The sequence below is a fragment of the Myotis nattereri genome, assembly GCF_964212035.1.
Source record: "Myotis nattereri genome assembly, chromosome: 6".
NCBI lineage: Eukaryota > Metazoa > Chordata > Mammalia > Chiroptera > Vespertilionidae > Myotis > Myotis nattereri.
In genome coordinates, this window is record NC_138081.1 from 3,966,421 (window position 1) to 3,993,518 (window position 27,098).

General features: G+C 63.9%; 2 protein-coding genes across 2 annotated transcripts; both read right to left on the reverse strand.

Annotated features, from left to right (window-relative positions):
• Positions 1-553: 553 nt before the first annotated feature.
• Positions 554-5,169, reverse strand: GPSM3 (G protein signaling modulator 3). The gene is made up of 5 exons (XM_081093808.1): positions 4,799-5,169; positions 2,205-2,249; positions 1,925-2,024; positions 1,509-1,708; positions 554-1,298 (listed from the first exon to the last, which is right to left on the reverse strand). The coding sequence occupies exons 2-5, from the start codon at positions 2,244-2,246 to the stop codon at positions 1,161-1,163; spliced, it is 480 nt and encodes a 159-aa protein (XP_080949934.1). The 5' UTR covers positions 2,247-2,249; positions 4,799-5,169; the 3' UTR covers positions 554-1,160.
• On the reverse strand, positions 1,941-25,739 carry NOTCH4 (notch receptor 4; the record flags this gene model as incomplete). The annotated part of the gene is made up of 30 exons (XM_081093807.1): positions 1,941-5,475; positions 5,644-5,741; positions 6,200-6,347; positions 6,569-6,852; positions 7,322-7,460; positions 7,560-7,632; positions 7,892-8,111; positions 8,623-8,798; positions 8,869-9,252; positions 9,743-10,263; positions 11,054-11,166; positions 11,386-11,638; positions 13,242-13,426; positions 14,943-15,096; positions 15,411-15,498; positions 15,659-15,776; positions 15,962-16,114; positions 16,323-16,468; positions 16,888-17,044; positions 18,922-19,044; positions 19,150-19,263; positions 20,468-20,581; positions 21,786-21,980; positions 22,288-22,443; positions 22,553-22,789; positions 22,961-23,083; positions 23,160-23,507; positions 24,458-24,750; positions 24,866-24,947; positions 25,679-25,739. 30 exons carry the CDS (start codon positions 25,737-25,739, stop codon positions 4,795-4,797), a joined length of 5,937 nt encoding a protein of 1,978 aa, XP_080949933.1. The 3' UTR covers positions 1,941-4,794.
• Positions 25,740-27,098: the final 1,359 nt, after the last annotated feature.

The window sequence follows — 27,098 nt, forward strand, 5'->3', positions numbered from 1 at the left end:
CCGCCCCGACCCCCGCCCGTCTCCCCGTCTCCTGGCTCCCCCAGGGGTTCACCCCGGCTCTGAAGGGAGACCTGGGGTACCGGCGGGGCCCCCCACAGGAGACCCCGGCCCCCGGCGGCGGAGAAAATGGAGCCGGAGAGAGAGGAGGCCCAGGCGGGGGTGTGTGTGAGCGAGAGGGAGGAGGGAGGAGGGCGAGGGAGCTGGGGGAGGGGAGGGCGCGGGAGGGCGGGGCGCGGGCGGAGCCGGGGGCGGAGACGCGGACGGCACCGCGGCGGGAGGAGGCCATGAGAGGGGAGGAGGGAGGGGGGAGGAGGAGGGAGGGGAGGGTGGGGAGGGGGGAGGGGGGAGGCGGGGAGGGAGCCGGGGAGGCGGGGAGGCGGGGAGAGCGGGAGGAGGGGACGCGGGGCGGGGTGGCCGGCCTGCCGGGGCGCGCGGGGCCGGGGCGCGGACTCTGGCCCCGGGCGCCGGGGTCCACCGACAGCCCGTTCATATTTCTCGTGCTAATGGCTCCCTCCCTGTTCCACTTAATTAACACCCGGAGGGCGGGGTGATTAGGGAGGCCTCCCGCCGCTGCTTAATGAGCCGGTAATTAACCAGCCGGGGCGGGAGCTGGCCTCGGGCCAGACCCGGAGGCGGCCTCCGGCCCCGGCCGCCCCCGCCCGCAGCGCAGACACCAGTCCAGTCGGGAGGGAACGCGTTTATTCACAAACCGAACTTCAGGCCGGGGCGGGGCGGGCGCCGGGGAGCGCGCAGTCCGTCACCCCCTCTCGTTGGCCCGGAGGGCGGGCCTGCCCCCCGGGTCGCAGCCTGGCGTCTTCTTGGGACGTGGGGGCCTCAGACCCTGCCGAGCGGCTGGACGTCTGGGGGTCCCCGCAGCCGCTCCCTGGGATGACGGGAGGGACGGTGCCCCTGGGCGCGGGGTGCTCACCGCCTCCAGCGCCGGCTCAGGGAGGTCCTCGCGGACCCTCCTACCTTGCCTGTTCCCAGGGGCGAGGCCTTCACCCCCTCAGTTCGCAGGCACATGGGCCAGGGCGATGGACAGTGAGATGTCTGCTGGGCCCAGTTCCGGGGCCCGTGCCCGGCGGGGTGGAGGGTATGCGGCGGGCGGCCCCGCTGGGAGCCCCGGAGTGGGCCGGGCGGGCCGGTGGGGGGCTCAAGTCTCAGCAGGTGTGAGTGGGGGGCTGAGACCTTTGTTCCTCCATTCGACCCCCACCCTGAACTCTCAGCAGCAACTCCAGGAGCTCCTGCCCCCCGGGGGGTAGGGGAGGCTCTGACCGCTGGGCTTCCATCCGCTGGCACTGGAGGGAGGGAGGGATGGGAAGGTGTTGGCGAGGGCGGAGGAGCAGGCCTGGAAGGGCTGGTATGCAGGGCATGCAGGGCATACAGGGCACCTGTGACTGGGATGGGGGGCCAGGGCCTGGGGAGGAGGAGGGATAGGGCCCCAGAGAGGACAGGGTCTGGAGACCAGGAAACCTGGGTCTGGCCTCCTGGCGCGTGGGGTGCCTCACCTGGTGACTGAGGATGGTGCTGTAGAGCTGTTCTTTGTCCTCCTGGGGCCGGGGTGGGGCTGGGGCTAGGTTTGGGGGACCCTGGGGGACGTGGAAGGCGGCTCTCTGCTCCTCTAGGCGGCGGGACTGGGCCTCGGCCACTAGGTCCAGAAGGAGCTCCGTCTGCAGGGAGAGCAGGGAGGCCGAGCGGGGGCCTAGGGCTGGGAGAGTGGGGAGGGCTCAGAGAGGGTGGCAGGGTGGGGCCTGGGCAGGGACAGACGGGGTGAGGTGATGAGGGGCTGGTGGTCAGAGGTAAGGAGGTACAATGGGGAGTCCAGAGGATGTGGGGAAGGGGCCACGATGGAGTGGACCCTGGTCACAGGATTAGGAAGGATGCAGGCACCAGGGTCAGGGAACTCCCTGGATGGGTGGGGTACCTGTGTGGCGGGTCCCTGGAGGAGGGGATGGAGGAGCAGATCGCCAAGGTCGAATGGTGGTGTTTACAGGGGGCCAGCCATGCTCATCCCGAGGGGGGCCCTGACGCCGAGACACCCATTCGTCAAGCAGGGGCGGCCAGCGGCCGCTTCCTCTGTCTCTGTTCCCCCCAGTGTGCCCAAGCCCTCCAAGTCCTGCGTCCACGGCCACTGGGTCTCTGCCTCAGGTCCTCTGGCCTCCCTTTCTCCCAGGGCCAGCCTCCCCCACCGGGTTCCAGCTCACCTGCTCACCATGCTCTTCTTCCTGGGGTCTCTCAGCCTCCATGCCCTGGAGGGGAGAAACCGATGGGGGAGGGGAGCTGGGATTTGGAGGAGGGCCGGCACCCCGAGTTCCTGAGGGGAGTGGGGGCTGGAAGGGGTGGGGGCAAGCCAGGGGCTGGATGTCTGGGTACTAAGCAGGAAGCTGGGTTCCTGGTCAGCCCCCATGGGCCCCGCCCATCCCTGTCAACTTCCTCCAGCTCTGTTTTCCCACCCAAACTGCTGCTCAACCTCTCTCCCCAGGGGAGCAGGCTGGGAAAAGCTCCTCCCGCAGCAGTGGAGGGGCTTCAAGGTGGGCAAGAACTCTTGGCCTTCCCCTCTCCAGAGCCTCAGTAGACCCCCACCCCACCACTCTGTTCCCTCCCCCGCTCCCCTCCAGCTCTGTCAACACAGGAACTAGCTGCACAGGAAGTGGTTTCACTCCTCAGAGCCCTCACCCCCAGGTCTCTCCTCTCCCTAAAATGTCCCCTGAGGGTAGGATTCAGCCCTCCCCTGCTTCCCAGCTCCCAGCCCCATTGGGATTGGGATTGGGACAGGCATGGTTCCAGCAGGACTCAGATCCAGGGATGTCAGGCCCTCAGACATATACATATACCCCCAGCACTGGTCCAACACAGCGAGTGTCGTCACCCCTGCCCTCTCGGTGTTTGGTCTATTCGGTGGACAAGATGTGTCTCAAATGTGAGACATGGTCAGGGAAGGCTTTCCTCTGGTCATGAATGAGGGATGAAGGGAGAGGACCAACTCCCTGGCTTGGTCATTGATCTGTCCACACTGATCACCCCAAGCTAGAAGGACAGGTAGACATTTGGAGCCTCGAAATGGAAACCTGTCATAACACGGGGTTTACAGCTGAGTGACTTCAAACACGAAATGTGATGAAGAGCTCTGGTTCTGCCACTTAATGCCTTGTCATCCTCGCCAGATAAAAATCTGTGCCCGTTTCTAAGAGTAAAATGGACCTAGCCGTTTTGGTAGACCTCACAGTTGGTGTGAGGATTAGATGTGATAAAGCATTTGGTACAGTGAATGCTCAATAAATGGTAGTTATTACAAGGCATACTGCAGAGGTATTGCAGGATGGTTCCGGATCACTACATAGTGATAATCACAATAAAGTGAGTCAGATGTTCTGGCTCCCTGGTGCATGTTTACAACTATACCGTAGTCTATTAACTGTGCAACAGCATTGTCTTAAAAACAATAACCATACCTTAATTTAAAAATACTTTATTGCTAAGAAATTTCCAACCATCATCTGAGCCTTCAGTGAGTCATAATCTCTTTGTTGGTAGAGGGTCTTTGCTTCAATGTTAATGAAAACACTTATATGCGAAGCGCAACACAGCGAAGCCCACAAAGATGGGTATGCTTGTATCCGCTTTCAAAATGCCCCAAGCCTCCATGTCTCGGGCCCATCAGCACCATGAGAGGTGTAACTACGCTGCTGAGAGGTGGATCACACCGAGATGGTCTCTGTCTGCCTCTGCCGAGCTTGAGCTCCCGGGAGTCTCCTACGTGGCTAGAACTAAATGCCCTTGGAAGGTGGGCAAAGGGTGTAATGTGTGGCTTCTCTTCAGACTACTACACTCTTGTTTTCAGACGACACCCTACATTAGCACAGGACCCCCAAGTCTTATTCTTGCTCTTAAACTATACTGAACGTCTCCATCCAAATATTGAATTTGGGCCCTAGCCGGTTTGACTCGGTGGATAGAGTGTCGGCCTGCAGACTGAAGGGTCCCAGGTTTGATTCTGGTCAAGGGCATGTGCCCAGGTTGTAGGCTTGATCCCCAGTGGGAGGCATGCAGGAGGCAGCTGATCAATGATTCTCATCATTGATGTTTCTATCTCTCCCCTCTCCCTTCCTCTCTGAAATCAATAAAAATATATTAAAAAACAAAACAAAAAATATTGAATTTGGGACACAAAATTTGGAAGACAACGTAGTCACTCCCATATTTTCTTCATTGCACTCCTCAAACCCTCCAAAAGGAGGTAACACTTTATACCAGCTTTATTCTCGGATGACAGATTTGGGGTTCTTAGAGAAAGTAGTGGCTAGAAGAGTGGCACCTCAGCCCTGCAGTGGTGAGAATGCAAGGAGTCATCAGCTGGAGTGGCCCTTGGTGCTCCCCCGACCCAGCACCTGCGATGCCTGGCACAGCAGGTGCTGAACAGATACTTGTCAACTGTTCGTAGGTGGTGGGGGGTGATTAAACGCTCCCTTCGGGAACCACATCCTGTGCAGGAAGAACACCTTACATCCCATCTGTGGGATGGTTCCAGTTCAGGGTACTAGCCCCCTCCACCCCCTCCTGTAGCCCCTCACCCGCACTCCCTGGGCCCACTCCCTCTCAGCACCTAAACCCTCTGCAGGGCCGCATCTTCTCCACGTGGAAGACGATGACGGTTGAGTGGGCATGCACTCGTTTTGGGAGAGACGCTATATTCCCGACCCCTACTTTTGGGGCCCGAGGACTTTAAAACCTGGAGGCTTCCAGGCGGGCATTTAACGGAGCTCACTTTTGGAATCCCACCCGGCCACTAGCCGCCTACTTTTGAGCTTCGCTTCCTGCATTTGAGGGTATTCCTGGGGGGGCTGGGGAGCCCCAGGCGAGGGGAGGAGACCCGCGCTCCGGGGACGGAGTAAGGCAAGGAGGCGGGCTCCGCGAGCTGGGGGTGGGGCCGCAGGCTCCCAGGGACACCCAGTCACAGGGCCCGCCAGCGGAGGTCGCGACCCCGGATCTTCCTGGCCTGGCGGCGGGGCCGGGCCTCGGCCCACGCGTGCCCGCGGGGAACGTCGGGTCGCGGCGGGGCGGGCCTCCTCCAGCTCCTTTCGCGAGGCTTCGGCACGGAGAGCGGGCCCCGCCCCCGTGCGCGGCCAAGTCCACGGACAAAGTACGGGTCTGCAGACCGGCTCCGCGCCCACGCGGGGCTGCCCCCACCGACTGCGTCCGGTGGCGCGGCACGGCCCCGCCCCGCCGCCCGCTTCCCGAGGCGGCCCGCGCACGCGCGAAGGCGCCCGCTCGGCCCGGCGGGGCTTGGTGACGCGCGTGCGCGGGCCCCGCCCCCTCCAGCAGCGCCAGCAGGTCCCAGTGGTGGCGCTGACGGGCGACGTCGCCGGGCGCCAGTCCCGCCTGGTCCCGCAGCGCTCGCGCCGCCCCCCGCCCCAGCAGCAGCTGGGCCACCTCCGCCGCCCCCTCGCGGGCGGCCAGGAACAGCGGCGTCTGCTCCTGCGAGGGGGAAGCCGGGGGCGAGGTCAGGGGGCCACACCCCGGGACCGGCCCTTCGTGGCTCCACGACCGGGCCGCCGGCCCCGCCCCCTCTGGCTTTGGGAGATCCCGCGCTTCCCCCCTCTCCGCACCCCTTTTCTGTGTGGGGAGCCCTCTGCCCGGCCTAACCCTGCCGTCCTGGGCGTCTTTGTCGGCTCCGGCCTGGAGAAGGGAGCGGGCGGCCCGCGCGTTGTTGACGGCGGCGGCCCAGTGCAGAGCGGTTTTCCCTGGGGAACGACGTGGGAGGGCGTCACCCTGAGGCGGGGGCCGGGCGCCGGTTCCGTTTCCCAGGGATCCCGGCCTTGGGGGCAGGGCTCTTCAGGCCCGTGGAGTCTGGGTCCCCCCGGGCGGAAGCGTTGCCCGGGTGACGGCGGCGGCAGGAAGCACTGCCGGTGACGTCACCGGCGCGCGGAAGGGACAATGGGGCATTGTCTGGGGTCGGTGGGACCGGGAGGCCTCCCCCTCCCCCCGCACCCTCCCGTCCTGGTGCACAGTGGGCGGGGGCGTGTGCGTTGAGGATGGGGGAGGCTGGTGCTCCTTCCAGCCAACGCCCGCGGACGTGCACCCCGAGAGGCTGCCAGGGAACCCCCGCCCCCAGTTCCTCTGCTGCCCCCCCCCCCCACTTTTTACCTCACTTCCCCACTGCTCAACTTCTCTGTGGCAATCAACACGCCCAGATCCATACCCCATTTATCTCTCGCCCCCACATCTGCTTGGGCTGCAATCAGTTCTTCAACCAGGTCCTCCACTGCCAGCTTGGCGGCCAGCATCAGGGCCGTGGTCCCGTCCACCGTCCTGGCATCCACTGCCGTCTGTCTGTGGCGGAGTAGGAGCTGGGGGGCCAGACATACACCCTGGTATGTATGTCCCGGGCGGCAGCTCAGGCCCTCACACTACCCACCTCCCAATCCATGTTCAGCCACCTGCTCTTTTCCCCTTTCAGGTCCCCAGGCTCACATCACCTTCCTCTTCGCCAAACCCTAGAGGAGGCTTTTGCCCAGCTTTACTTGCACATTTGCTCCCGGTTCTCTCAGGGACCCCGGCGTGCACTGACCTGGCAGACCTCCCGGGCATCAGCAGCCACAGCGGTGTGAAGAGGGGTGCGCCCCGCTCTGTCTGGCTGGTTGGGGTTGGCTCCAGACTCAAGGAGGCGGCGGGCAGCAGTCGGTCGGGAGAATCGGGCAGCCAGGTGCAGGGGGGTCTCCCCCGTGCCCGCGGTGTGAGCCTGGGGACAGGCCCCTCCATCTAACAGAGGTTCCCAGGGCTCGGGGCTTTCCAGGAAAGTCCTGTACTCCACTGCCCCACAGCAGACTGCTGCCATCAGGGGCGTCACCCCCTCTGTGGGTGGGAGAAAAGGAATGGGAAACACGTCGATCAAAAGGGTATGGAGGCCCAGGGGAATCACAGCCCTGGGTGTCAGGAGGCCCAGCTCTGGCTCTTGATTTTGTGTAGCTTAAGTCAAGCGGCTTCTACTTTTCTCCAGGCTTCAGTTTCCTCCTCTGTGCCAGGAGCCAGCCGGCAGGCCTCACTCCCTCACATTCTAGGGCAGTGGTTCTCAAACTTGAGTCTGCAGTACACTCACCTGGAGGGCTTGTTCAAACACATTCCCCAATAGCTTGACTATCTGAACCAGGAGCTCTGGAGCCCAAGAATTTGTGTCTCTACCCATTTCCCCAAGGGCACTGATTCTTCTGTCGCCTCTGTTGTAAGGCACTAATTCTAACATTTGCTTCTTCAGGGCTGATAGCAAAGGGTTTTCTGATTCTAAGGGTCAGGGAATTCTCCTGGCCCGGGTTGGCTCGAGTACCAGGCCCACGGGTGTCCACGCCAGGGATGTCCAGCTCTGCTTCCTGGGGAGGCGTCAGCATGGCTGCCTGGGGGAGTCCTCGACAGTCACCGCTCAGGGCCCAGAGCTGGCATTGGGCGTGCGAGGCCGTGTCTTCAGCCTTGGGACCGGAAAACAACCAGGGAAGGAAGGTCGGCTTGTCCCTTTGCCCTCCCGTCACTGCAGGACCATTCCCGCCCCGTGCTTTCCCCTGGCCTACCTCCTCTCCTTCCTCAGGGCCTGAGCACATCACAACTCCATCCTCCTCAGCTTTGGCCTCTGGTTTCAGTGCCCTGGAAGAGGAGGGTGGGTAGAGGGCCTTCAGGGTCCACAAAGTTTGCATCCGTCTTCCAACCCTAACCCCAGCCCCAACCCCAGCCCCAACCCCAGCCCCAACCCCAACCCCAACCCTAACCCTAACCCTAACCCTAACCCCTTCCCCTTCCCCTTCCTCTGTCTTCCACTTCTGCAGTGGCATCTCTTGTTGCTTCTGATCATAAATGTCTTCACAGGCAAGAGTCCCCTCCCTGAGCCCCAGCTCCTCATTCTCACTTGAGGCCGATGCTGTCCTCGCCCAGTGGGGGCCGGCGTCGGCGGGGAGCTGGCTGAGTCCGAGGCCTTCGAGTGAACCCCGGGGGCAGCCAGAGGGCCCCATGCTCTCGGCGCCTCCGCCGGATGAGCTGGAGGATGAGAAGAGCCCCAAGAGCCAGGAGAAGCACCCCGGCCACTGGCGAGCACAGCACAGGCCAGGGAAGCTGGGTGGCGGGGGGCTCTGGTGGGAGAGACGAAAGGAGGCCATTAGAGGTGAGGCTGGGTACTACTGTGAGACCTGTGGGCCTCAGTTTCCTCGTCTGTGAAATGGGAATAACAATAGCACCGCCCCCAGGGGGTTGTTGGGAGGATGAGAGGAGTTAGTACTGGAAAGCGCTTAGAGCACAGCCGGGCACCCAGTGTGCGCGGTCTGAGTTGTTATTCTCTCGTGAGCTCTGCACTGTGTGCCACGGGAGTGACATGCCCTCGGCCCAGCAGAGAGGATGGACCGAGACCCGAGGTTCGCGGGGAGCCTGTGAGGGAGGCTAGGACAAAGTCCTTAGGAAAATAAGGAAGGAGGTTGTAGAGCAAAGGGGCCCTGGGGAGCCCCCCATTAGAGAAAGAGGGTGGCAAGGGTCAGGCCCCACAAGAGCAGTGGGTCCCAGTGCTCCTGTTTCATTTGACCTCCATGCTGGCTGCGGCATGCAGCCTGTCCTGGGAGCGAGGTCAGGGGAAAGGATGGGGGCACCTACCGGTGCCTGCACGAGGGTGGGCCGCCAGCAGGGGTCCCGGCAGGAGGGGCTCCAGGGCCTCCACTGCAGCCATGGCCGCCAGGAGGCGGAGCAGGAACCCAGGGTCCCAGGGACAGCGGGCTGCAGGGTGGTCAGGGCCACAGCGGGACAAGTCCACACCCATCACCACCACAAACCTGCGGGCGAGGCACCTCAGGGACCCGTGTCGGCCCCGGCTCCCTTCCCTCACCCCTCGCCCAGCCTTACCCCGTGCTGAGGGAGTCTGGCTCCTGGCCCACAGGCTCTGTTTGAGGGGCTGCTGTCTCTTGATGAGAGGGGCCTGGGCTTCCTCCCAGCTCCTCTTCGGCCTGGGCCCCAGGATAGGGGTACACCATGTCCCTGCCATCCCTGTCCTTCCTTACCCAGAGCCCCACCCTCAGAGCCAGGGACAGTGCCCGGGCCAGGGCCAGCAGCTGCCGGTCCAGGGCTGGGCGGCTGAGCACCACCAGCAGGGCCAGGGAGGGCCCCCCCTCGGATCTCCCGTCTCGGGGCCTGCAGTCGCCTCCGTCCCAGCCGCACTCCGGAGCGTCGCAGCCTTTCTCACAGTGGCCGTTGTGGAAGTGGTCGTGGCAGAACTGGTCATAGGCTGGGCTGGGGGCGAGGAGAGGGGGCTCAGGACCCCACAGAAACTAGACTCCCTCCTTCATCCCAGAGAGGACTCCTGTCCTCCCACCGCCTCCAGGACACTCGCTACTGGGGCAGCTCCCGAGAAATGGGCGTAGGCAGGCCCTGGGGGTAGGTAGCTCAGACACCCTAATGTCTACTGACACCTGGTCCCTAAGACAGTCCCTTCTCCCTGCCCCCCAGCTCCCCCCTCCCTGAAGGCGGGCCCGGGCGCTTTCCCTGGGGTGCAGGTTGTAGGGGAGAGTCTCCAGGGCAGCAGCTTGGAGAAGGGCTGGGGCGGAGATGGTGCTGGTGTGGCTTTCGCTGCCCTGCTCCTGGGGGGAGCCTAGGCCTCACCCCCACTTGGCAATGCCGACAGTGACGAGGGTGCCAACTCCCTGGAGCTTGAGGCTGGGTGACACGTAACTCAGAAGCATCTATGGCCCTTCGCCCTCACTGTGGCCCCGCCCCAACTCACGTGCAGGCTGGAGGAGTCTCACAGTCATAGCCGTCAAACAGGCATTCTGCAGAGTCACACTGCGGGTGGCACTGCCCGTCGCCGAAGAGAAGCCAGCAGCGGGAGTGGGAAGGGCAGCCCTGCCAGGGGTCCAGGACCCCCAGCGAGCAGTCCCCTCCATCCCAGCTTCCTGCGGGGCCGCTGCAGCCAGCGTCACAGGCCCCGTCTCCCCCTCTGCCCTCACATCCCTTTGCTCTGGGGCTCTGACACCTGGGCCCTGGGGAGCCGGGAGGGCAGGAGCATCGAAAGCTCGGGCCCCCCAGCTTGGAGGTCTCTGAGCAGCTGCCGTTGTGGAGGCAAGGAGAGGGAGGGCCACAGCCTTGGACGGCTGGGGTCAGGCAGTCAGGGCCCCCGTAGCCATTGAGGCAGGCACAGCGGGGTGGGAAGCCAGCCTTGGGGGAGGGCAGACACAGCCCCCCGTGGTGGCAGTGATGGGGGCCACAGGAGGGGGCTCTCTGGCTGCAGGTGGGGCCTTCAAAACCCTGCAGAGAGAAGAGAGGTTGGCGAGGGGCCTTGTGTCATTCTTCCCACTTCCTCTCAAGACACTCTCAGATAAGGTAACGGGGGGGGGGGGGGGGGGGCGGGCGAGTGTCCACATGGAAGGGCCTCAGAGAACAGGGGATCATTTTATGGAGGTTGCAACCATGTCCCGTGTGTTTTCACACAATGACAGTACATGGTGGTGACGGGGTGAACCACAGCTCTGCAGCATGGCAGTGCGAGTCCCGGCAGACTAAAGAGCCAACAGAGTAGTAACTGAACTACTGTCTTAATCCTTGGAAATAGGATTACATTCGTTCTCTTCCTCTGGAAGGGGGACAGGACATAAGTGCCTGCAAGTTAGTAATGTTGTAATTCTTGGATTTGGTTCATGGGTGTTACATTGTAAGAATAAATACATAGAAGGCCATGCACAAACCAACGGTGTCAGTGTATCATGAACCGATGTTATGCATCAGGCCCATAATGAGTGCGCGTGCCACACACACACACACACACACACACAGACACACACTCACACACACACACTTAAAAGAACTGAGCACTTATCCACAGTCACCCAGCTTGATTTTGGGGTCCTTCCCTCATGCGTTCGTGCTACCCCTGGTCCTGCCTCCACCACCCCCCTTTGCTGCCGAGAGCCACTCCTGTGAGCGGGGAGGCTTCTCCAATAGTTCCCACTGCAGGGCTCCCGGCTCCCTCTGGGTCCCAGCTCAGGCTTTCGCCTGTGTCAGTGCTGGGGGCGATGAAGGCAGCTTTGCCGTCACTCACCGGGGGGCAGCGGCAGGTGAAGCCTGGGGGTGGTCCTGCCGAGGCCTCACAAGACCCTCCGTGGGAGCAGGGCTGGCTCTGGCAGGGGTCCATCTTCTCCTCACACCGCTGGCCTGGGCGGGGGTGGGACTGGATGTCACACTGTCTGGTCACTGCCATTCCTGGGAGTCGGCCCAGCGCTAGCCGCACAGGTAAAGGGACCCTGGCCGTGTTCTCTGGGCGACAAGGATGACTAGGTCTTGTGGGTGGGGATTATCTGGTTTCCACGGCCAGCTCAGCTGGGCCCAATGCCTGTCCCCCCGCTCCCCCCTCAGCCCCCCACCGCGCCTCACCCGTGTGCCCGGGCAGACACTGACAGTAGAAGGCGTTGGCTAGAGGGTGGCAGGCTGCGGTGCCTCTGGGGTGGCAGGGCTGGTCCAGACACTCGTCCACGTCCCCCTCGCAGCGCAGCCCCACAAAGCCTGGCGGGCAGGCGCAGTGGAAGCCGCCAGGTTTGGGGGTGCAGGTCCCATGGTTGTGACAGGGCTGCGATTGACAAGCGTCCAGTTCCTTTGAGCAGTTCTGTCCTTCGTAGCCCGGGGTGCACTGCAGGCAAAGAGGGTCAGGCTGAGCCGACCAGGAAGCGAGCCCACCCAGCACCGCAGTCTGCCGCGCCGCCTTCCGCTCGCCAGCCCCACTCACCAGCCCCCAGGCCCCTGCAGCTCACCCATCTCAACACACGGCGCACATTATCCCATGAGGCACGACTCACAGCCCTCCAGCCCCAACAGCCTCTCGGACAGTGGTTGCCACCTTTCGGCCTCCCGGACCACCAGGGGCCACGGACCTCGGGTTGGCGCCCGCTGCTCTAGGCACACTGCCACTAAAGATGGCTCCATTTTGGGTAGAACCCCTCTCGCCAACCAGCGCCCCAGGCTGTGCCACGCTTCATGAACTTGCAAGCACCGACTGAATGCCCTTTGTGTGACCACCATCTTAGGCAACAGGGATACAAAGAGAACCAGGCTGGTCCTGCTGCCAGGAGGTTCGCAGGCGGCCAGGACGGAGACAGCTGGCATTTCTTGCATGATTTTTACCCATAACCTCCTGAAATCCCCCTAAAGACCCTTTGTGTGGATATCGCACTTGACTCTCACTTCCCAGAAACGGAGGCGATTCCTGGAAAGACTGACTTGTACAAGTCGCACAGCTAGGAGGTGGCGGCGGGGCGCAGTGCCTCTACGGCTCCCTCCCGGCGCCCGTCCCATGTCCCCACTGTTTCACATTCTGCTGGAGAGGGATCGCTGCGAGGCCTTTGCGTGTGCCGAGTTCTTGTGAGAGGAAGGCGAGCTTGCAAGAACGGGACCAGGAAGGCTTCGGGAGAAAAGGGTTCATGGCGAAGTGGCTAGAGGGCTGCCGGAAGCAGATGAGGGGTGTCGTGGAAACTTCTGGGGAGTTTCATGGAAGAGGAAGTCAAGCTGAGCACCAGGTGCGTGAGGTTGAGGGTCAGTGCGCTGCCTCAGTGTCTGGGTGTGTGAAACGCTCGCAATACGACGCTATGGGCGGGGGAGGGGAGTGCATGTGCCCTCTCCCCAGGCCCTGGTTCTGATTACAGGGACGAGGCTGCTCAGGCTTGAGTCTAGCTTGGCCTCTAGCACCGTGACCTGACCACCAAGGAGAGGCCCGGACCCAGCCTGGGACTGCTCCTGAGGAAGGCACCTCCTGGGCGCCATGCAGTGGAGGAGCTGGGGAGGGCACCAGAGAGCCGGCGTGGGTGTGCAGGGAGCCAGAAGCAGTTTCGTGTTGCTGGAGCTGGGGGTTGGGGGTGGGGGGCACGAGGCCTGAGAGCCAGGGTGGGTCTCGCAGGGCAGGGCCGTGGTGACGGAGGGCAGCACTGCAGGGTTTTGATCAGGGGAGTGACAGGTGAGCGCAACGCTTTCACCAGAGTAAAGGCTGGTAGCAGAATAAGGGCTGGGCAGGGCGGATGGGAGGCTGATGCAGGTGTCCACATGGACAGCAGCAAAGGCCTGGACTAAGCCAGTGGACGAAGGTGGAGAGACACGGACAAAATGGAGAAATATTTAGGAGATAAAATGGCCTGACTTGGAAGTTGGCTGGATGTGTGGGTCAGGGAAATGGATAGATCACGGCCCCCACCATGCCAACTGTCTCCCATGTCCAGTCCACCCTGGCACCCTGACCCGCTCACCTGGCAGAGATACCCATTGGGCTGGGCCACGCAGCTGGCCCCGTGCTGGCAGGGTCTGGACTGGCATGGGTTCGCCCTGTCCTGGCACGTAGGGCCCTGGAATCCAGGGGGGCAGTGACAGAAGTAGGAAGGGCCACTGTCAACGCAGAGACCTCCATTCTGACACAGGGAAGAGACTTCTGTGCCTGCGAGAGACAAACAGGATCAGTAAAGCTAAGTGGGGTGGAAGGGTGCCCCGGGCCCAGACTCTGAGCAGAGAGGCCGTGGGGACCACCAACATTCCTGGGGGAGGGGAGGCCTGAGGACCAGGCCCGCCTGACACAGAGGGGTTGAAGCATCGAGTTCCCCCGCTGTCTGTGCTGCCAGCTGGGGGGCCGCCCTCTCCCCCGGCTGTAGAGCACAGTTCTGCGCCCTCCCATGTGCTCACTGTCACTGCCACCAGCCACCCTGGTCCCCATGTCTCTCTCCTGAGGTCTTCTCATCTCAAACTCATCTGCACAAAGGGCTATTTTTAAAAAATATGTATTTATTGATTTCCGAGAGGAAGGGGGAGAGAGAGAGAGAGCTAGAAACATCAGCGATGAGAGAGAATCATTGATCAGCTGCCTCCTGCATGCCTCCTACTGGGGATTGAGACTGCAACCCGGGCATGTGCCCTTGACAGGAATTGAACCCGGGACCCTTCAGTCGCAGGCTGAGGCCCTATCCACTGAGCAACACCGGCCAGGGCCAGGGCTATTCTTTCACAATGTGTGGGAAGTGAAATGTGTTGAGTATAGTTGGGTTAAATGTGTCCACTCCAGAGATGATGATAGTGACAGAGTCGAGCTGCTTCACACTGATTAGGTCCCTGTTGGTTGTGTTAATCTGGAGTCTTATTGACGGGGCTGGCTGGTGGTTCTTGAGCTGCGCTGAGGGTGGTGCTGGGAGCTGGGCCGTGTGGGGAGGCCCTGGGTGCTGAGGGTGGTATGGGGAGCTGGGCTGTGTGGGGAGGCCCTGGGCGCTGAGGGTGGTATGGGAGCTGGGCCATGTGGGGAGGCCCTGGGCGCTGAGGGTGGTATGGGGAGCTGGGCCATGTGGGGAGGCCCTGGGCGCTGAGAGTGGTACGGGGAGCTGGGCCATGTGGGGAGGCCCTGGGCGCTGAGGGTGGTATGGGGAGCTGGGCCATGTGGGGAGGCCCTGGGCGCTGAGGGTGGTTATGGGAGCTGGGCCGTGTGGGGAGGCCCTGGGCGCTGAGGGTGGTATGGGGAGCTGGGCCATGTGGGGAGGCCCTGGGCGCTGAGGGTGGTACGGGGAGCTAGGCCGTGTGGGGAGGCCCTGGGCGCTGAGGGTGGTTATGGGAGCTGGGCCGTGTGGGGAGGCCCTGGGCACTGAGGGTGGTGCTGGGAGCTGGGCCGTGTGGGGAGGCCCTGGGCGCTGAGGGTGGTGCTGGGAGCTGGGCCGTGTGGGGAGGCCCTGGGCGCTGAGGGTGGTGCTGGGAGCTGGGCCGTGTGGGGAGGCCCTGGGCGCTGAGGGTGGTGCTGGGAGCTGGGCCGTGTGGGGAGGCCCTGGGCGCTGGGCTGTGGAATCAGTCACTGGCTGGTCGTGTTGCTTGCCTCTGGGCCGAGTGTGTTGTGGTCGGATGTGTGATCCCTTAGGGCTGGGACAGCGGAGGGCACCTTTCTCCCCTTCATCGGCTCCCAGTCGGCCCCTGGTTGGTACCTTGGCTCAAGGCAGCCCTCTGGCAGGAGGACAGCGGGACTTCGCAGAGACGCCCGGTCCATCCCTGGAGGCACGGGCACTGGAAGAAGGGCCCGGTCTGGAGGCAGCGGGCATTGCGTGGGCAGGGCTTCTGGGCGCATAAGTCCATCAGAGTCTGAGGGTTTGCAGGGAGCGTGAGGCAGGACAGAGCACCAGGTCCCCAGCCCGGAGGTGGTGCTCTGCCGGCTGCAGCTCCTCAACATCCCCTCAGGCCGACCCTGGCCTCCCTGCTGCCTCCATCCCGGGGAGTCCCTGAAGCAGGCACCCCGCAGCCCCTCTTCCCTGCAGACCCCAGAGCCTGGACTTCCAAAGCTCCGCATGTGGGTGCCTTGCCCACACGCCCCTGCTGCCACCTTTCAGTACCTGAGACCCTCTCACTGGCGCTCCCCAGCCCCCCGCCCCCTCAGCACACCTGGCTCAGAGCCTCACCTGACAGCTGCTTCCTGTGTAGCCAGCAGGGCAGAGGCAGCGGGCGCCCTGGGGCCCATCTTGGCAGGTAGCCTTGTTTCTGCAGGGGCTGGACAAGAGACGGGCACGGGAGGAGGCAGGTGCGGGACAGGGGGAGGGCGGCCCCGGGGAGATGGGACCGAGGGAAGGCCTCCCTCCGAGAAGGATGCAGGCTGAGAGGCAGCTGGGCCCCGGAGGAGGTGGAGGAGAAGGGCCTTGCCCCTGCTCACCTGTCTGCACAGCTGGGGTGGACCCTTCCCTCACAGCGTGGGCCCTGGAAGCCGGTGGCACAGAGGCAGGCGGGGGCGCCAGGCCTGTTCACACAGGTGCCCCCGTTGAGGCACGGGGCTGGAGAGAGGGGGCTGTGAGCCAGGGTCGGGTTTCTTGCCTGTAACCTGGCCTATGACCTCAGTCACACCACAGACATCCCCCCGCCCCCCATCAGAGCACCAGCTCACTGTGCCCGGTTTTGACTTCGGCACAAGCACCCCTGACGGCCGCCTGCGCCAGCCCGGGGGATGGTGGGCGCTCACCAGAGGCGCAGAGGTCGGTGCTGGTCTCGCAGCGGGGCCCGGTGTGGCTGGGAGGACAGGTGCAGAGGTGGCCCCCGGGGCGGGGGCTGCAGGAGCCGCCATTGAGGCAGGGTCCGGAGTGACACGCTGTCACCTCCTCAGTGCAGGCGGGCCCTGAGGAAGGGAGCCCTCGTCTCTCCTCCCCCCCCCCCCCCACCTCAGCCCTCCCCCCCTCTTCCCTCCCAGCACCTGGCCGCTGCAGCCCATGCCGCTGTCCTGGACGGGGACAGGGACGGAGGGCCTTTGTCACACGTCTCCACTGGCCTTGCCCTTCGTTAGAGGGTGGCCAGCCCAGGGTGTACGTGGTTTAGGGAGCTCTCACCTGTGTAGCCTGTGGGGCACGTGCAGTTGTAGCCAGAGGGCTGGGGGTGGCAGGTCCCCCCGTGGGCACAGGGCGTGGAGACGCAGCCCCCCAGCTCTGCCTCACACTCTGGTCCTGTCCAACCCGCGTCGCACACGCACGAGGATCTGGCCATGGAGAGAGAGCGGTTTCCTCCCTCCCCTCCCATTGGTCAGTCCCGTGACCTCTTCTGTGTTTGGCCCGAGGCTCTGCCCTTTCCTCAGGGTCTTTGCCCTCAGCAGCGTCCCTGTTCACTCTGCCCGCCGGCCCCACGCCCTGAGCAGCGTCCGCACGGAGCAGATGCTCAGTGAGCTTGTCTGATGGGCCGGCCCTGGGATTCAGGGCTCTTCTCTCGGCCTTCGTTCCCCGTTCTTTGTGATCTCCCTCCCTGGACCACACTCACAGGCCAGCCCTGCCGTGGCTGGGACCTCAGAGCTCCGCCACCTCCTTGCTAGGCGCCCCCCCTCCCGCCACCGGGGCCTCCCCCAGACCTGCCGCTGTCTCCTGGCCTAGAGGGCGAGGCGAGCGGAGGGCCTGCGGGCGTTACCTCTGGCAGCGCCCGTGCAGGCAGGTGCAGTTCTCCGCGGGGGCACAGCCAGGGCTGCCATCCGGGCAGAGGCAGCGGGCCTCGTCCTCCTGGCGTGGGCACTTTTGCTCGGGCTGGCACAGGTTGGGGGCACATAGGGGCACGTCACAGAGATGACCTGGGGTGGGGAGATGGGCAGAAGGACAGGGTCCCTCCATGTCTTCGATGGGGGCCAAAGGCCACTCACGTATGACACGCTCACTGCCCGTGAGCCCTGCGTGGCTCCCTGTTGCCAGGGCCCAGGGGCCAGGCGCTTCTCCCAGTCGCCCTGTTCCCTGAGCTCCTGAGGTGGCGTTCTTTCCCCCCTCCCCTTCCCTCCCCTCCCCTCCTGCCCTTTCCCCTCGGGGCGCAGACGCCTGCAGCCGGTAAGGCCTGCAGCTCTGCTCTGGGCTGGAGGGCCTGGTCTGGGGTCCTGCGCACATGGCTCTCAGAGCCCCTCTTGGGCATTAACGAGAGGCTGTGGTCTTTCCGCCCTAGACTAAGGCCCTCGGGGAAGGCAGCTCTCCTACCAGCCATGTCTGCATGTCTGTCCCCGTCTGCACTGAAGTGCCTACTACATGTGCCCTAACCAGTTTGGCTCAGTGGATAGAGCATCGGCCTGTGGACTGAAGGGTCCCAGGTTCGATTCCGGTCAAGGGCATGTACCTTGTTTGCAGGCACATCCCCAGTAGCGGGTGTGCAGGAGGCAGCTGATCGATGTTTCTAACTCTCTATTCCTCTCCTTTCCTCTCTGTAAAAATATCAATCTACACTAATAAAAGAGAAAAATGGTAATTGGCGTATGGCGATACCATTTTCATTGGCTAATCAGGGCTATATGCAAATTAACTGCCAACAAGATGGCGGCTAATTTGCATATGTAGGCACAATGCAGGGAGGCGAAAGGGAAAGCAGGAAGAAGCCCCCTGCCACTGACAGTGATCGGAAACCCAGGGGGGAGCTAAGAGCTGGGGGGCCCTGGGGCCGCCTTTGCCCTGCCCCCCAGCCATGATCGGAGAATCAGGCACTTTTGCCGCCCTGGCCAGTGATAGCAGGAAGTAGGGGTGGAGCCAGCGATGGGAACTGGGCACGGTCGAAGCTGGCAGTCCCAGGAGCTAGGGGTCCCTTGCCTGGGCCTAAAGCGAAGCCCATGATCGCGGCGCCCCCCGCTGCCACTGCAGGTCCCCGCTGCCTGGGCCGGACGCCTAGGCCAGAGGTGTTAGGCCTGGGCAGGGGCGGAGCCTGCAACCGCGGGGAGCTGGGGGTCCCCTGCCCAGGCCTGACACCTCTACCGGAGGCCTCAGGCCTGGTCAAGGGGCCGATCCGGTGATTGGTGATCGGAGGGTGATGAGGGTCAACTCCTCTGGCCGAGGCATCAGGCCTGGGTGGGGGGCGGAGCCGGGGATTGGGGGGATATGATGGTCCCCTTGCCCAGGCCTGAAGCCTGGGTCAGAGGCATCAGGCTTGGGCGGGGGGTGGAGCAAGCGATCAGAGGGAGATGGGGGTCCCCTGCCCAGGCATGATTCCTGGGCCAGAGGCCTCAGGCCTGGGCGGAGGCCAGAGCCAGTGATCGGCGGGAGATGGGGGTCCCCTGTCCAAACCTGACACCTCTGGCGGAGGCGTCAGGCCTGGGCAAGGGGCCGATCAGGCGATCGGAGGGTGATGGGGGTCAATGCCTGAGGGCTCCCAGTATGTGAGAGGGGGCAGGTTGGGCTGAGGGACCCCCCCCCCCACACACACCCAGTGCACGAATTTTGTGCACCGGGCCCCTAGTAAAATATATTAAAAAAAAAAAAAGCAAGCGAATGGCATCCTGTTGAACCCTGGCCCTGCTCCTACCCCGATCGCGCCATTCACGACGAGGCCTCGGTAAACAGCACCGTCTGTGCGTGTGCAGCTGCAGGCGTGGCACCGAATGAGGGCTCACTGGCTGTCCTCTCCGTCTCACCGTCACTGAGGACCTCTGCCCGCCCTGAAAGGACCCGGTACCCGCCCTCGCCAGGGGCTCCCGCTGACCTGTGAAGCCGGAGGGGCAGAGGCAGAAGTAGGCTCCTGGGTGGTCAAGGCAGCTGGCGCCTGGGGGGCACGGGCCGCTCAGACACTCGTCCACCTCCTCTTGGCAGTGCGGGCCTGTGAAGCCTGGGCACGGGGCACAGGGCACAGGGCACAGGGCACAGGGCACGCTCAGAGGCTGCGGGCGTCTGCCCCCGCCCCGCTCTCCCTCGGCGTCTGAGCCCCGTTTACCCGGGAGACATTCACAGTGGAAAGACCCAGGCTGGTCCTGGCACTGCCCGCCGTTGGCACAGGGAGAGCTGCCACACTCGTTGAGGTCCTCCTCGCACCGGGAGCCTGCGAACCCTGCAGGGGTGGGGTGGGGGGGGGCAGGGGGATGGCGAAGGGCATCTCTGTTCCTTACATGCACCAGGGAGTTTGTTAGTTACAGTGTGGGCTGAGCTTTGCAGGCAGGATTTCATGGGTTCAAAGAAGAAATGGAGTTTACACTGACAGCCTCTCTGCACGCACAGGAATGACGGCCCACAGAGAAGGGCGGGGTGTGGGCGGGCTAAAAGCTTCGCTGTGCAATGAAAGCTCCAACTGAGGGCTTCTTAGTATTTGAGCTTCAGGACATGACAGCATAACATGGTCACTTTATTCTTCATACAGATAAGGCGTCACTGGATATATGTACTGATGCCGGAAACACATTTTATCGAAAGCATAAGTCCCAGTCCGGGCCCTTCCCCTGGCCAGGAAGGGTGAACCTGGAGGGCTTCCCAGAGGAGGCACCTGGGCAGGTGCGGCTGGCGGGGTAAGCAGGGTGCTCCCCTACAGGGGATTAATAACGGAACCGACCTCAGGCTGCCGCTGAAAGGAGGAACAAGAGAATGCCTGGGACTAGAGCAGCCGTGGGCAAACTACGGCCCGCGGGCCGGATCCGGCCCGTTTGAAATGAATAAAACTAAAAAAAAAAAGACCGTACCCTTTTATGTAATGATGCTTACTTTGAATTTATATTAGTTCACACAAACACTCCATCCATGCTTTTGTTCCGGCCCTCCGGTCCAGTTTAAGAACCCATTGTGGCCCTCGAGTCAAAAAAGTTTGCCCACCCCTGGACTAGAGCGAAGTGTGTGCTCAGAGAGCCAGCTACTGTCACAGCAGAGGACGGAGGGTCCCGTGCCGCTGAGGAGTCCTGGGCGGCTGTCCCTGCGCTGGGTGCATCGGGGACTCGGGGGTCCAGAAAGGCGGGCTTTGGGGTGATGTGGCAGGACAGAGATGAGGCTGGGCCGGTAAGCAAGGGAAGGAAGATTTGGGGGATGTAACAGAAGAGAGTTTGGGGAGCAAAGCAGAGGCCTGGAGCCTGAATTGTGGAGGCTCAGAGGCCTGAGGCGAGAACAGGGTGGAAGCGGCACTCACCCGGGGAAGGTGCAGGGGTCGGTGGAGGGCGGGGTGGGCAGGCAGGTGCGGGGAGGGGGGGGGAGGCAGGGTTGAAGGGCAGGTGCGGGGGGGAGGGCGGGTGGAAGGGCAGGTGCAGGGGGGAGGGTGGGTGAGGCTCACTCACCGGGCGGGCAGGTGCAGAGGTAGCCACTGAGCTGGTCCTGGCAGTGAGCCTGGTGCAGGCAGGGAGCAGAGGCACACTCGTCTGTCTCCAGCTCGCAGAGCTGCCCTTCGAAGCCTGGGGGCGTGGAGCTGAGGTGAGGCTGCGGGGCAGCCAGGCCTGCTGCCCAGGAGGCCCGGCCTGCCCCAGCCCCAGGCTACCCTCCCAGGCCGCCGTGTGCCTGCGGGCTGCAGGGAGGAACTCGGGAGAAAGCCAGGAGAAGGCGCCTGGGCTGCGGGAGGGCTGGGAGGACGTGCCTTTTGGCGCCTTTCCTCTGTGCCCAGAGGGCGGGCTGATGAGCCTAGAGGCCCCGAAGGGCAAGTGAGACAAGTGGGCATCTGCAGGGAGGGCTCCGCGTTGTTCTACCCGGGCAGGCTCTGTGCCAGGGAGACCGGGTCCCCAACGGGGCCTCTAGGGACCTGCCCTTCCACCTCCTCGGTCCAGACGGGTCCTGTTCCTCGGGCAGCCCCGGCCTCCCCTGTCTCGCCCTGCACCACGGCAGGGCCGGCCTCGGACCCGCTGCCTCCCCTCCTGCCTGGAGCCTGCTTCTGCAGCTCCTCATGCCCCAGCCTGGTCCCTGGGATGCTGGACGTTTCCTCAGCAGGCTCCCGGGAGCCGCCCAGCTTGAGGGGGGCCGGATGTGCAGGGAGTGGCTGACAGATCGAAGCCTGGGCTTGCGTCCTGGCTCTGCCACGCACAAGCCGCTGACCTCGGGCAGGTCACAGCCTCTGTGCTGCCGTTTCTGCATTTGTCAAGCGGGCAGGGTAACGGCGCTGACCCCGTGGGTTATTATAAGACTTAGATGGTGCGCGTAATGGGCTCGGCAGCACCCGGCACAGGGTTAGCTATTCTCGTTCTGTTTCTGTCCACTCCCGGCACCGGTCACGAGCTCCCGGGAGGCTAGCGGAGCTGGGGCCGCCTTGCAGCATCCCCTTCCTGTTGCACCAAATTCAGGCCACAGCCCTCCGAGGGCTTTACTGTCGAGCTCTACGGAGGAGCGTCTCTGTGGCAGGAGGCGCATTCTGGGCTGGCATGATGTTTAGGAACTGCTGTTCTGCTCCCCGTGACGGGCCTGAGTGCGGGACCAGGCGGCATGCTCTGCGAGGACTGAACTGAGCAGTGCACAGCCTCTGCCGTCTGTGGCCGGGGTTTTCGTAGGGCGGGGGCAGGAGGAGGTCCTCGGGTGCCTGACAGCTGGCCTCAGGCTCTCCTCGCTCTCGAGGCGAGAGGGCCTGTGTGGGGATCAGCCCTGTCTTCTACCCCAGGCCCCGCCCGCCGGTACCTGGGGGGCAGAGGCAGTGGAAGCTGGCGAGCAGGTCCAGGCAGGTGCTGCCCGGGTGGCAGGGCTGGGACAGGCACTCATTGTGGTCGGCCTCGCAGCGGGAGCCCGTGTAGCCAGGCGGACAGAGGCAGTCGAAGGAGCCGGGGGTGTTGAGGCAGGAGCCGCCGTGTTCACAGGGCCCCAGGCCTTGCTGGGCTGGGAGGAGGGAAGAGCCGGGTCCACAGGGGCCCAGGGTGGACGGCCGGGCAGCCAGCGCTTGGGGGCCGGGGCTGAGTGAGGCAGATGAGACCACGTCAGGAAAGGGCAGTGCCTTTAAGGTGGAGGAGGAGGACCTGGGGCGGGAGGCTGGGCGTGGGGAGAAGACCAGCCGGGGCAGAGGTGCCCAGCCTGGACAGATTCAGGGAAAAGAGCTGTTTATGCTTTTAGTGTGGAAAGCGACTGGCCTGTCTCCTGGGCAGCGGCTGCCCAGGGGCTCAGAGAGGACCCGATGGGGGCGCCTCACCCAGCTGGCACTCGTCCAGGTCCTGGTGGCAGGTGGGGCCCGCGTAGCCAGGCTGGCACAGGCAGAGCGTGGCACCCGTCAGGGGGTTGGTGCTGCACTGGGCTTCCCCGTGGCACGGCTGGCTCAGGCACCGGTCCTCCAGGTGACACAGGAGGCCTGCGGGGCGGGGGGTGGGGAGTGGGGGAGGGGGGAGAGAAGGCTCTCAGTGGCCCCTGGGGACTTCTCTGGCGGCCCCTCCCCCAGCCCCGGCCCCTCCGCCCCGCACCTGTGCGGCCAGGGGGGCAGAGGCAGGAGAAGGCGCCCACGCGGTCGATGCAGGTGGCTCCGGGGGCACAGGTGGCAGCGGCGCAGTCGTCCAGGTTCTCCTCGCAGCTTGTGCCGCCCCAGCCGCTGACACACACGCAGTGGAAGCCGCCAGCCGCGTTCCGGCAGGTGCCGCCGTTTCTGCAGCGAGGGCTGCGCTGGGCCGCACACTCGTCCACGTCTTCAGAGCAATCCCGGCCTGTGGAGGGGGGAGACCAGGCTGGAGGCGGGGCCTGGGGAGGCGGGGCCTGGGGAGGCGGGGCCTGGGGAGGCGGGGCCTGGGGAGGCGGGGCCTGGGGAGGCGGGGCCTGGGGAGGCGGGGCCTACCATCTGCACCGTTGGCGCCGTGCACTTGGCTTCAGGACCTCACCTGTCCAGGCCTCGGGGCAGAGGCAGGTGTAGGTGCCCAGCCCATCCTGGCAGGTGCCGCCATTCTGACACGGGTGCCTGGCACAGTCGTCGGGGTTCACCTCGCAGCGCGGGCCTGTGAGACCTGACAGGGCCCTGGGTCAGCTGAGGGGGGACCACCTACCGCCCAGGGGGCGCAGGCCGGCCCTGTGAGCACACACCTGGGGGGCAGAGGCAGAGGTGGGAGGGGGAGTCCTCCCCCGGAACCAGCTGGCAGGTGCCCCCGTTGGGACAGCCCGCTGGGGGGCAGGGTCCTGCCCAGAGCGCGCAGCGTGGACCTGTCCGCCCAGCGGGGCAGACGCACTGGAACGACCCCAGGGTGTTGTGGCAGGTGATGCCCTCGGGGCAGGGTCCCGGGTCTCCAAAACACTCGTTGACGTCGCGCTCGCAGGCGTGGCCCTCGAAGCCGGGCGGGCAGCGGCACTGGATCTGGGGGTAGGTGGTCAGGCACACCCCGCCGTTCATGCAGGGGTTGGCTGAGCAGAAGTCCCGAAGCTGGCACTGCTCGCCTGCGGCCGAGGGCAGAGGGCAGAGGGCAGAGGGCAAGGCCGTCAGCTCCCAGGGCCTGGGGACGGCGCCCCGCCTCTCATCTCCCCATTTCTTCCCCCCCCCCCCCGCCCGCCCTATTTGCCCTGTCCCATCGCCCTGCCTCAGTTTCTTGGGGGGGGGGGGTTACATCTGGAGAGACTATATTTCTCAGCTGAAAGTAGGACACGTGGTTGTTGGTGGCGCGTTGCAGATGGGCCCTGCCTGGGGAGAGGGGACACGGCCCCTCCGGGGACCTGGTGGGAGGGGGAACGCGGCCCTGCCTGCCCCCAGGAGACTTAGCGCCTCTGGTCCCTCTCGCCTGGCTGCCTGGCCTTTGCGTGGGTGTAATCTTTGCAGCGATAAGAGACTCCCTTCCAGCCACCACCCGCTGGCAGAGGCGGCAGTGGTGGCAGCCACCCGTGTCCGCGCGCTGCGTGCCAGGGCGGGCTAAGTGAGCGTCTCCTGAGCAGCGCGGGCCTCTCCGCGCCAATGTCCGCTGCGGGCACAGTCTCAGTGGCAGAGCCGCCCTCCTCCTGGGGGGACACCAATCCTCTCCCTGGTCAGACCCTTTCCATCCCTTCTCACCCAGCACACCTCCCCCCACTGGAGTCTGCCTAGTGACTCCCTGGCACCCCCCGGGCAGAGGCCACTCGGGTGCTCAGACACAGAACCCCCTGCTGGGCCCACGGACCCTCTGGCTATGGGAGGGGTGCAGGGCTGGGAGAGGACCCGGCTGGTAGGTGGCAGGGACTGGCAGTAGCTGCCTGCTGACTGCTTTGGAAATATGTCAAATTGGGGCAGTCAGCACAGCTGTGTGGGGGGTGCCAGGGGCGGGGGAACCTGTCCCCAAGGACCGGCTTGTTGATTCTCATGGCCGCGGTCTCCTCCCCGCCCAGCCCGTGCTCGCCTGCCCGCTCCCACCGCCGCTCACCTGTCCACCCGGGCAAGCAGGCGCACCGCGGGCGGCCCGAGGCCTGGATGTGGCAGTGGCCCATCTTGGAACAGAAGGAGGAGCAGGGGTCCTGGAGCTGGGCCTGGCACCTCTGGCCAGTGAAGCCCGAGGGGCAGGTGCAGAGGAAGCTGGGGGTTAAGGACGAGGGGGCGCTGGGGGAGCCCGGGGCGACAGGAAGCAGGGCTTGGCAGCTGCCCCCATTCTGGCAGAGCTGGGCGTTCCGGCAGGGATCCGCAAACTGGCACGTCTCACCCAGGAAGCCAGGAGCACACCTGGGAGGGAGGGGGGGCACTCACATCACTGGCTGAGGTTGGCCTTCTGTCTCCCCTCCTCTTTCCTTACTCCCCCTCCCCCTTTCCAGTCTCCCACCCCCCACAGGCACCTCACCGACAGGTGCCTTGGCCCTGAGGCAGGCTCAGGCAGGTGCCTCCGTTGGCACAGGGTTCTGAGAGATTCCCGCAGGGCAGCCCTAGGGATGGAGATGAGGATGAGCCAGGAGCTCCGGGGACCTGTTAGCCTCCTACCCCTGTTCCTCGTCCCCACGTGGTGCCCGCCCCACCCCCAGATCCCAGGCCTCTCACTTACTAATCCCCACCCCCTTCCTGTTTTTTTCTCTGGCCTCCCAAGTGCAGCCTCCGTCCCTGGTCCCTCGGAAGCAAGACAACAGGGATCAGGAGGGGGGTTGAGGGGACTCCTGGGAGGTGAATGGCTGAGACAGAAAAGGGATTTCCTCCCGGAAGGGCCCAGCATTGAGCCATGGAGGCAGGGGGGGGGGCGGGGGTGGGTGGGGGGGTGGGGGTGGGGGTTGGGGGTGGGGGGTGGGGGGGCTGGGGGGGGGGGCTGAACCGGTAAAGGGACTTGGTGGACCCTCAACCTTTCCATGTCTCTATCTTGGTCACATCTCTTTCCCTACAAGGTGGTCAGTCTGTTCCTCTCCCCCGCCCCCCAAATGAGCCCACTGTCCCCAAGCTCCGGGCTCACTGGGCTCTCCCTGGGGGTGGGCACCCTGCCACCCAACCCAACAGACCCCCTGGCACCAGGCCCACGGCCTTGGTCTGCGCAGATCCGGCAGCAGAGCCGCTCCCTCCACCCAGTGTCGCCTCAAAGCTTGAGGCTCAGCCCTTCGCCCCAACCCTCCAAAGGCCCCCTCGGGACGGTGGGCCCCCCTCTTCCACCCGGTACCGCATCCCTGGTCCTCACCTCCGGTCTTCACAGCCCAGGAGCCCAGCAGCCAGAGCAGCAGCAGCGAAGGGGGCTGCATTCCAGAGCCCAGGCAGCCCTCAGCCCGCCCTGCCCGGAGCCACCTCCTGCGCCACAGCCCCTTCCTCCGCCGTCTTGGCTGCTGCAGGCCTCGCAGCTGAGTTGCTTCCTGAGTCGCACAATGTCCTGGACACCCAAGTGATGAGGGGAGGGAGGAGGGACATTGAGGGGATGAGGGAGGGGCCTTCCATCCCTGACAACCCCTGCCCCCCCAGGACCGAGTGGCTGGAGGGCAGGTGAGGGAGGGGAGAACAGGGGACAGTCCCAGCCCTTCTGCTGAGGTGGCCTCTGCTTTCCCGAGGTGGGGACTGCAAGGTGGCGCCCTGCGGCAGGGCAGGCGGAGGCAGGGTGTGATGGGGATCTCCTGCTCCTCTCCCGGGGGAGGTGCTTGTTTCTGGGGGTCACTCCAGATGCTTCTCAGAGAACCTGCAGCTTGGCATAGCTTGAAATGACCGCCCTGGGCAGAGGACCCAGGGGGCTTCTGGGCCTCACTCCGGCCCTTGCTAGGGCTTCTGCCCTTTGCGGGGAGGAGGGAGGTGTCGGCTGCTTTGGGAAAAGTACAAAACCGCCATCAGTTTTGCAGTCTGGATTATTCATAGCAAACACTGCATTTGGTCTTTCCCCTCCCCCATGTCTCCCTTCCTCTACTGCAGAGTCCCTGGGAGGCAAGGCTAGTCATTGACTATTTATTTTTAAAATATGTTGTATTGATTTTTTTTAGAGAGAGAGGAAGGGAGATGGGGGGCGGGGGGAGAGAGAGAGGGAGGGAAACAGTGATGTGAGAGAGAACATCTGTTCCTTGTCTTCTGCATTCCCCCTACCAGGGATCCTGCATGTGCCCTGACCAGGAATTGAGGAATCAAACAGTGACCTATTAGGTGCATAGGACAACGCTCAACCAAGTGAGCCACACCAGCCAGGCACCAGTCATTGACTTTAAAATCGGACTAAATAACATCACAAAAGAGCCCTAGCTGGTTTGGCTCAGTGGATAGAGCATTGGTCTGCGGACTGAAGGGTCCCAGGTTCGATTCTGGTCAAGGGCATGTACCTTGGTTGTGGGCACATCCCCAGTAGGGGGTGTGCAAGAGGCAGCTGATTGATGTTTCTCTCTCATCAATGTTTCTAACTCTCTATCCCTCTCCCTTCCTCTCTGTAAAAAATCAATAAAATATATTTTAAAAATTATTAAAAAAATAACATCACAAAAGAGAATTTGCTGCCCTGACTCACCTTACCTTCTTGAGTAAGCCCTGGCTGTTGGACTCAGTATGTCTGGCCTTCCTCTGCTGGCACAGGGCTGAGTCAGGTGACTGGCACAGGTGTGGCAGCAAGCACCCTCTGCAGCCTGGGGCACCCT

Excerpts from the sequence above, each read along its gene's own strand:
- GPSM3 (XM_081093808.1), bottom strand. The coding sequence starts at position 2,246 with ATGGAGGCTGAGAGACCCCAGGAAGAAGAGCATGGTGAGCAG. Across the intron at positions 2,025-2,204 it reads AAGAAGAGCATGGTGAGCAG|GGCCCCCCTCGGGATGAGCA; the intron begins GTGAGCTGGAAC and ends TCTCGGCGTCAG. Across the intron at positions 1,709-1,924 it reads TCCAGGGACCCGCCACACAG|CCCTAGGCCCCCGCTCGGCC; the intron begins GTACCCCACCCA and ends CCACTCTCCCAG.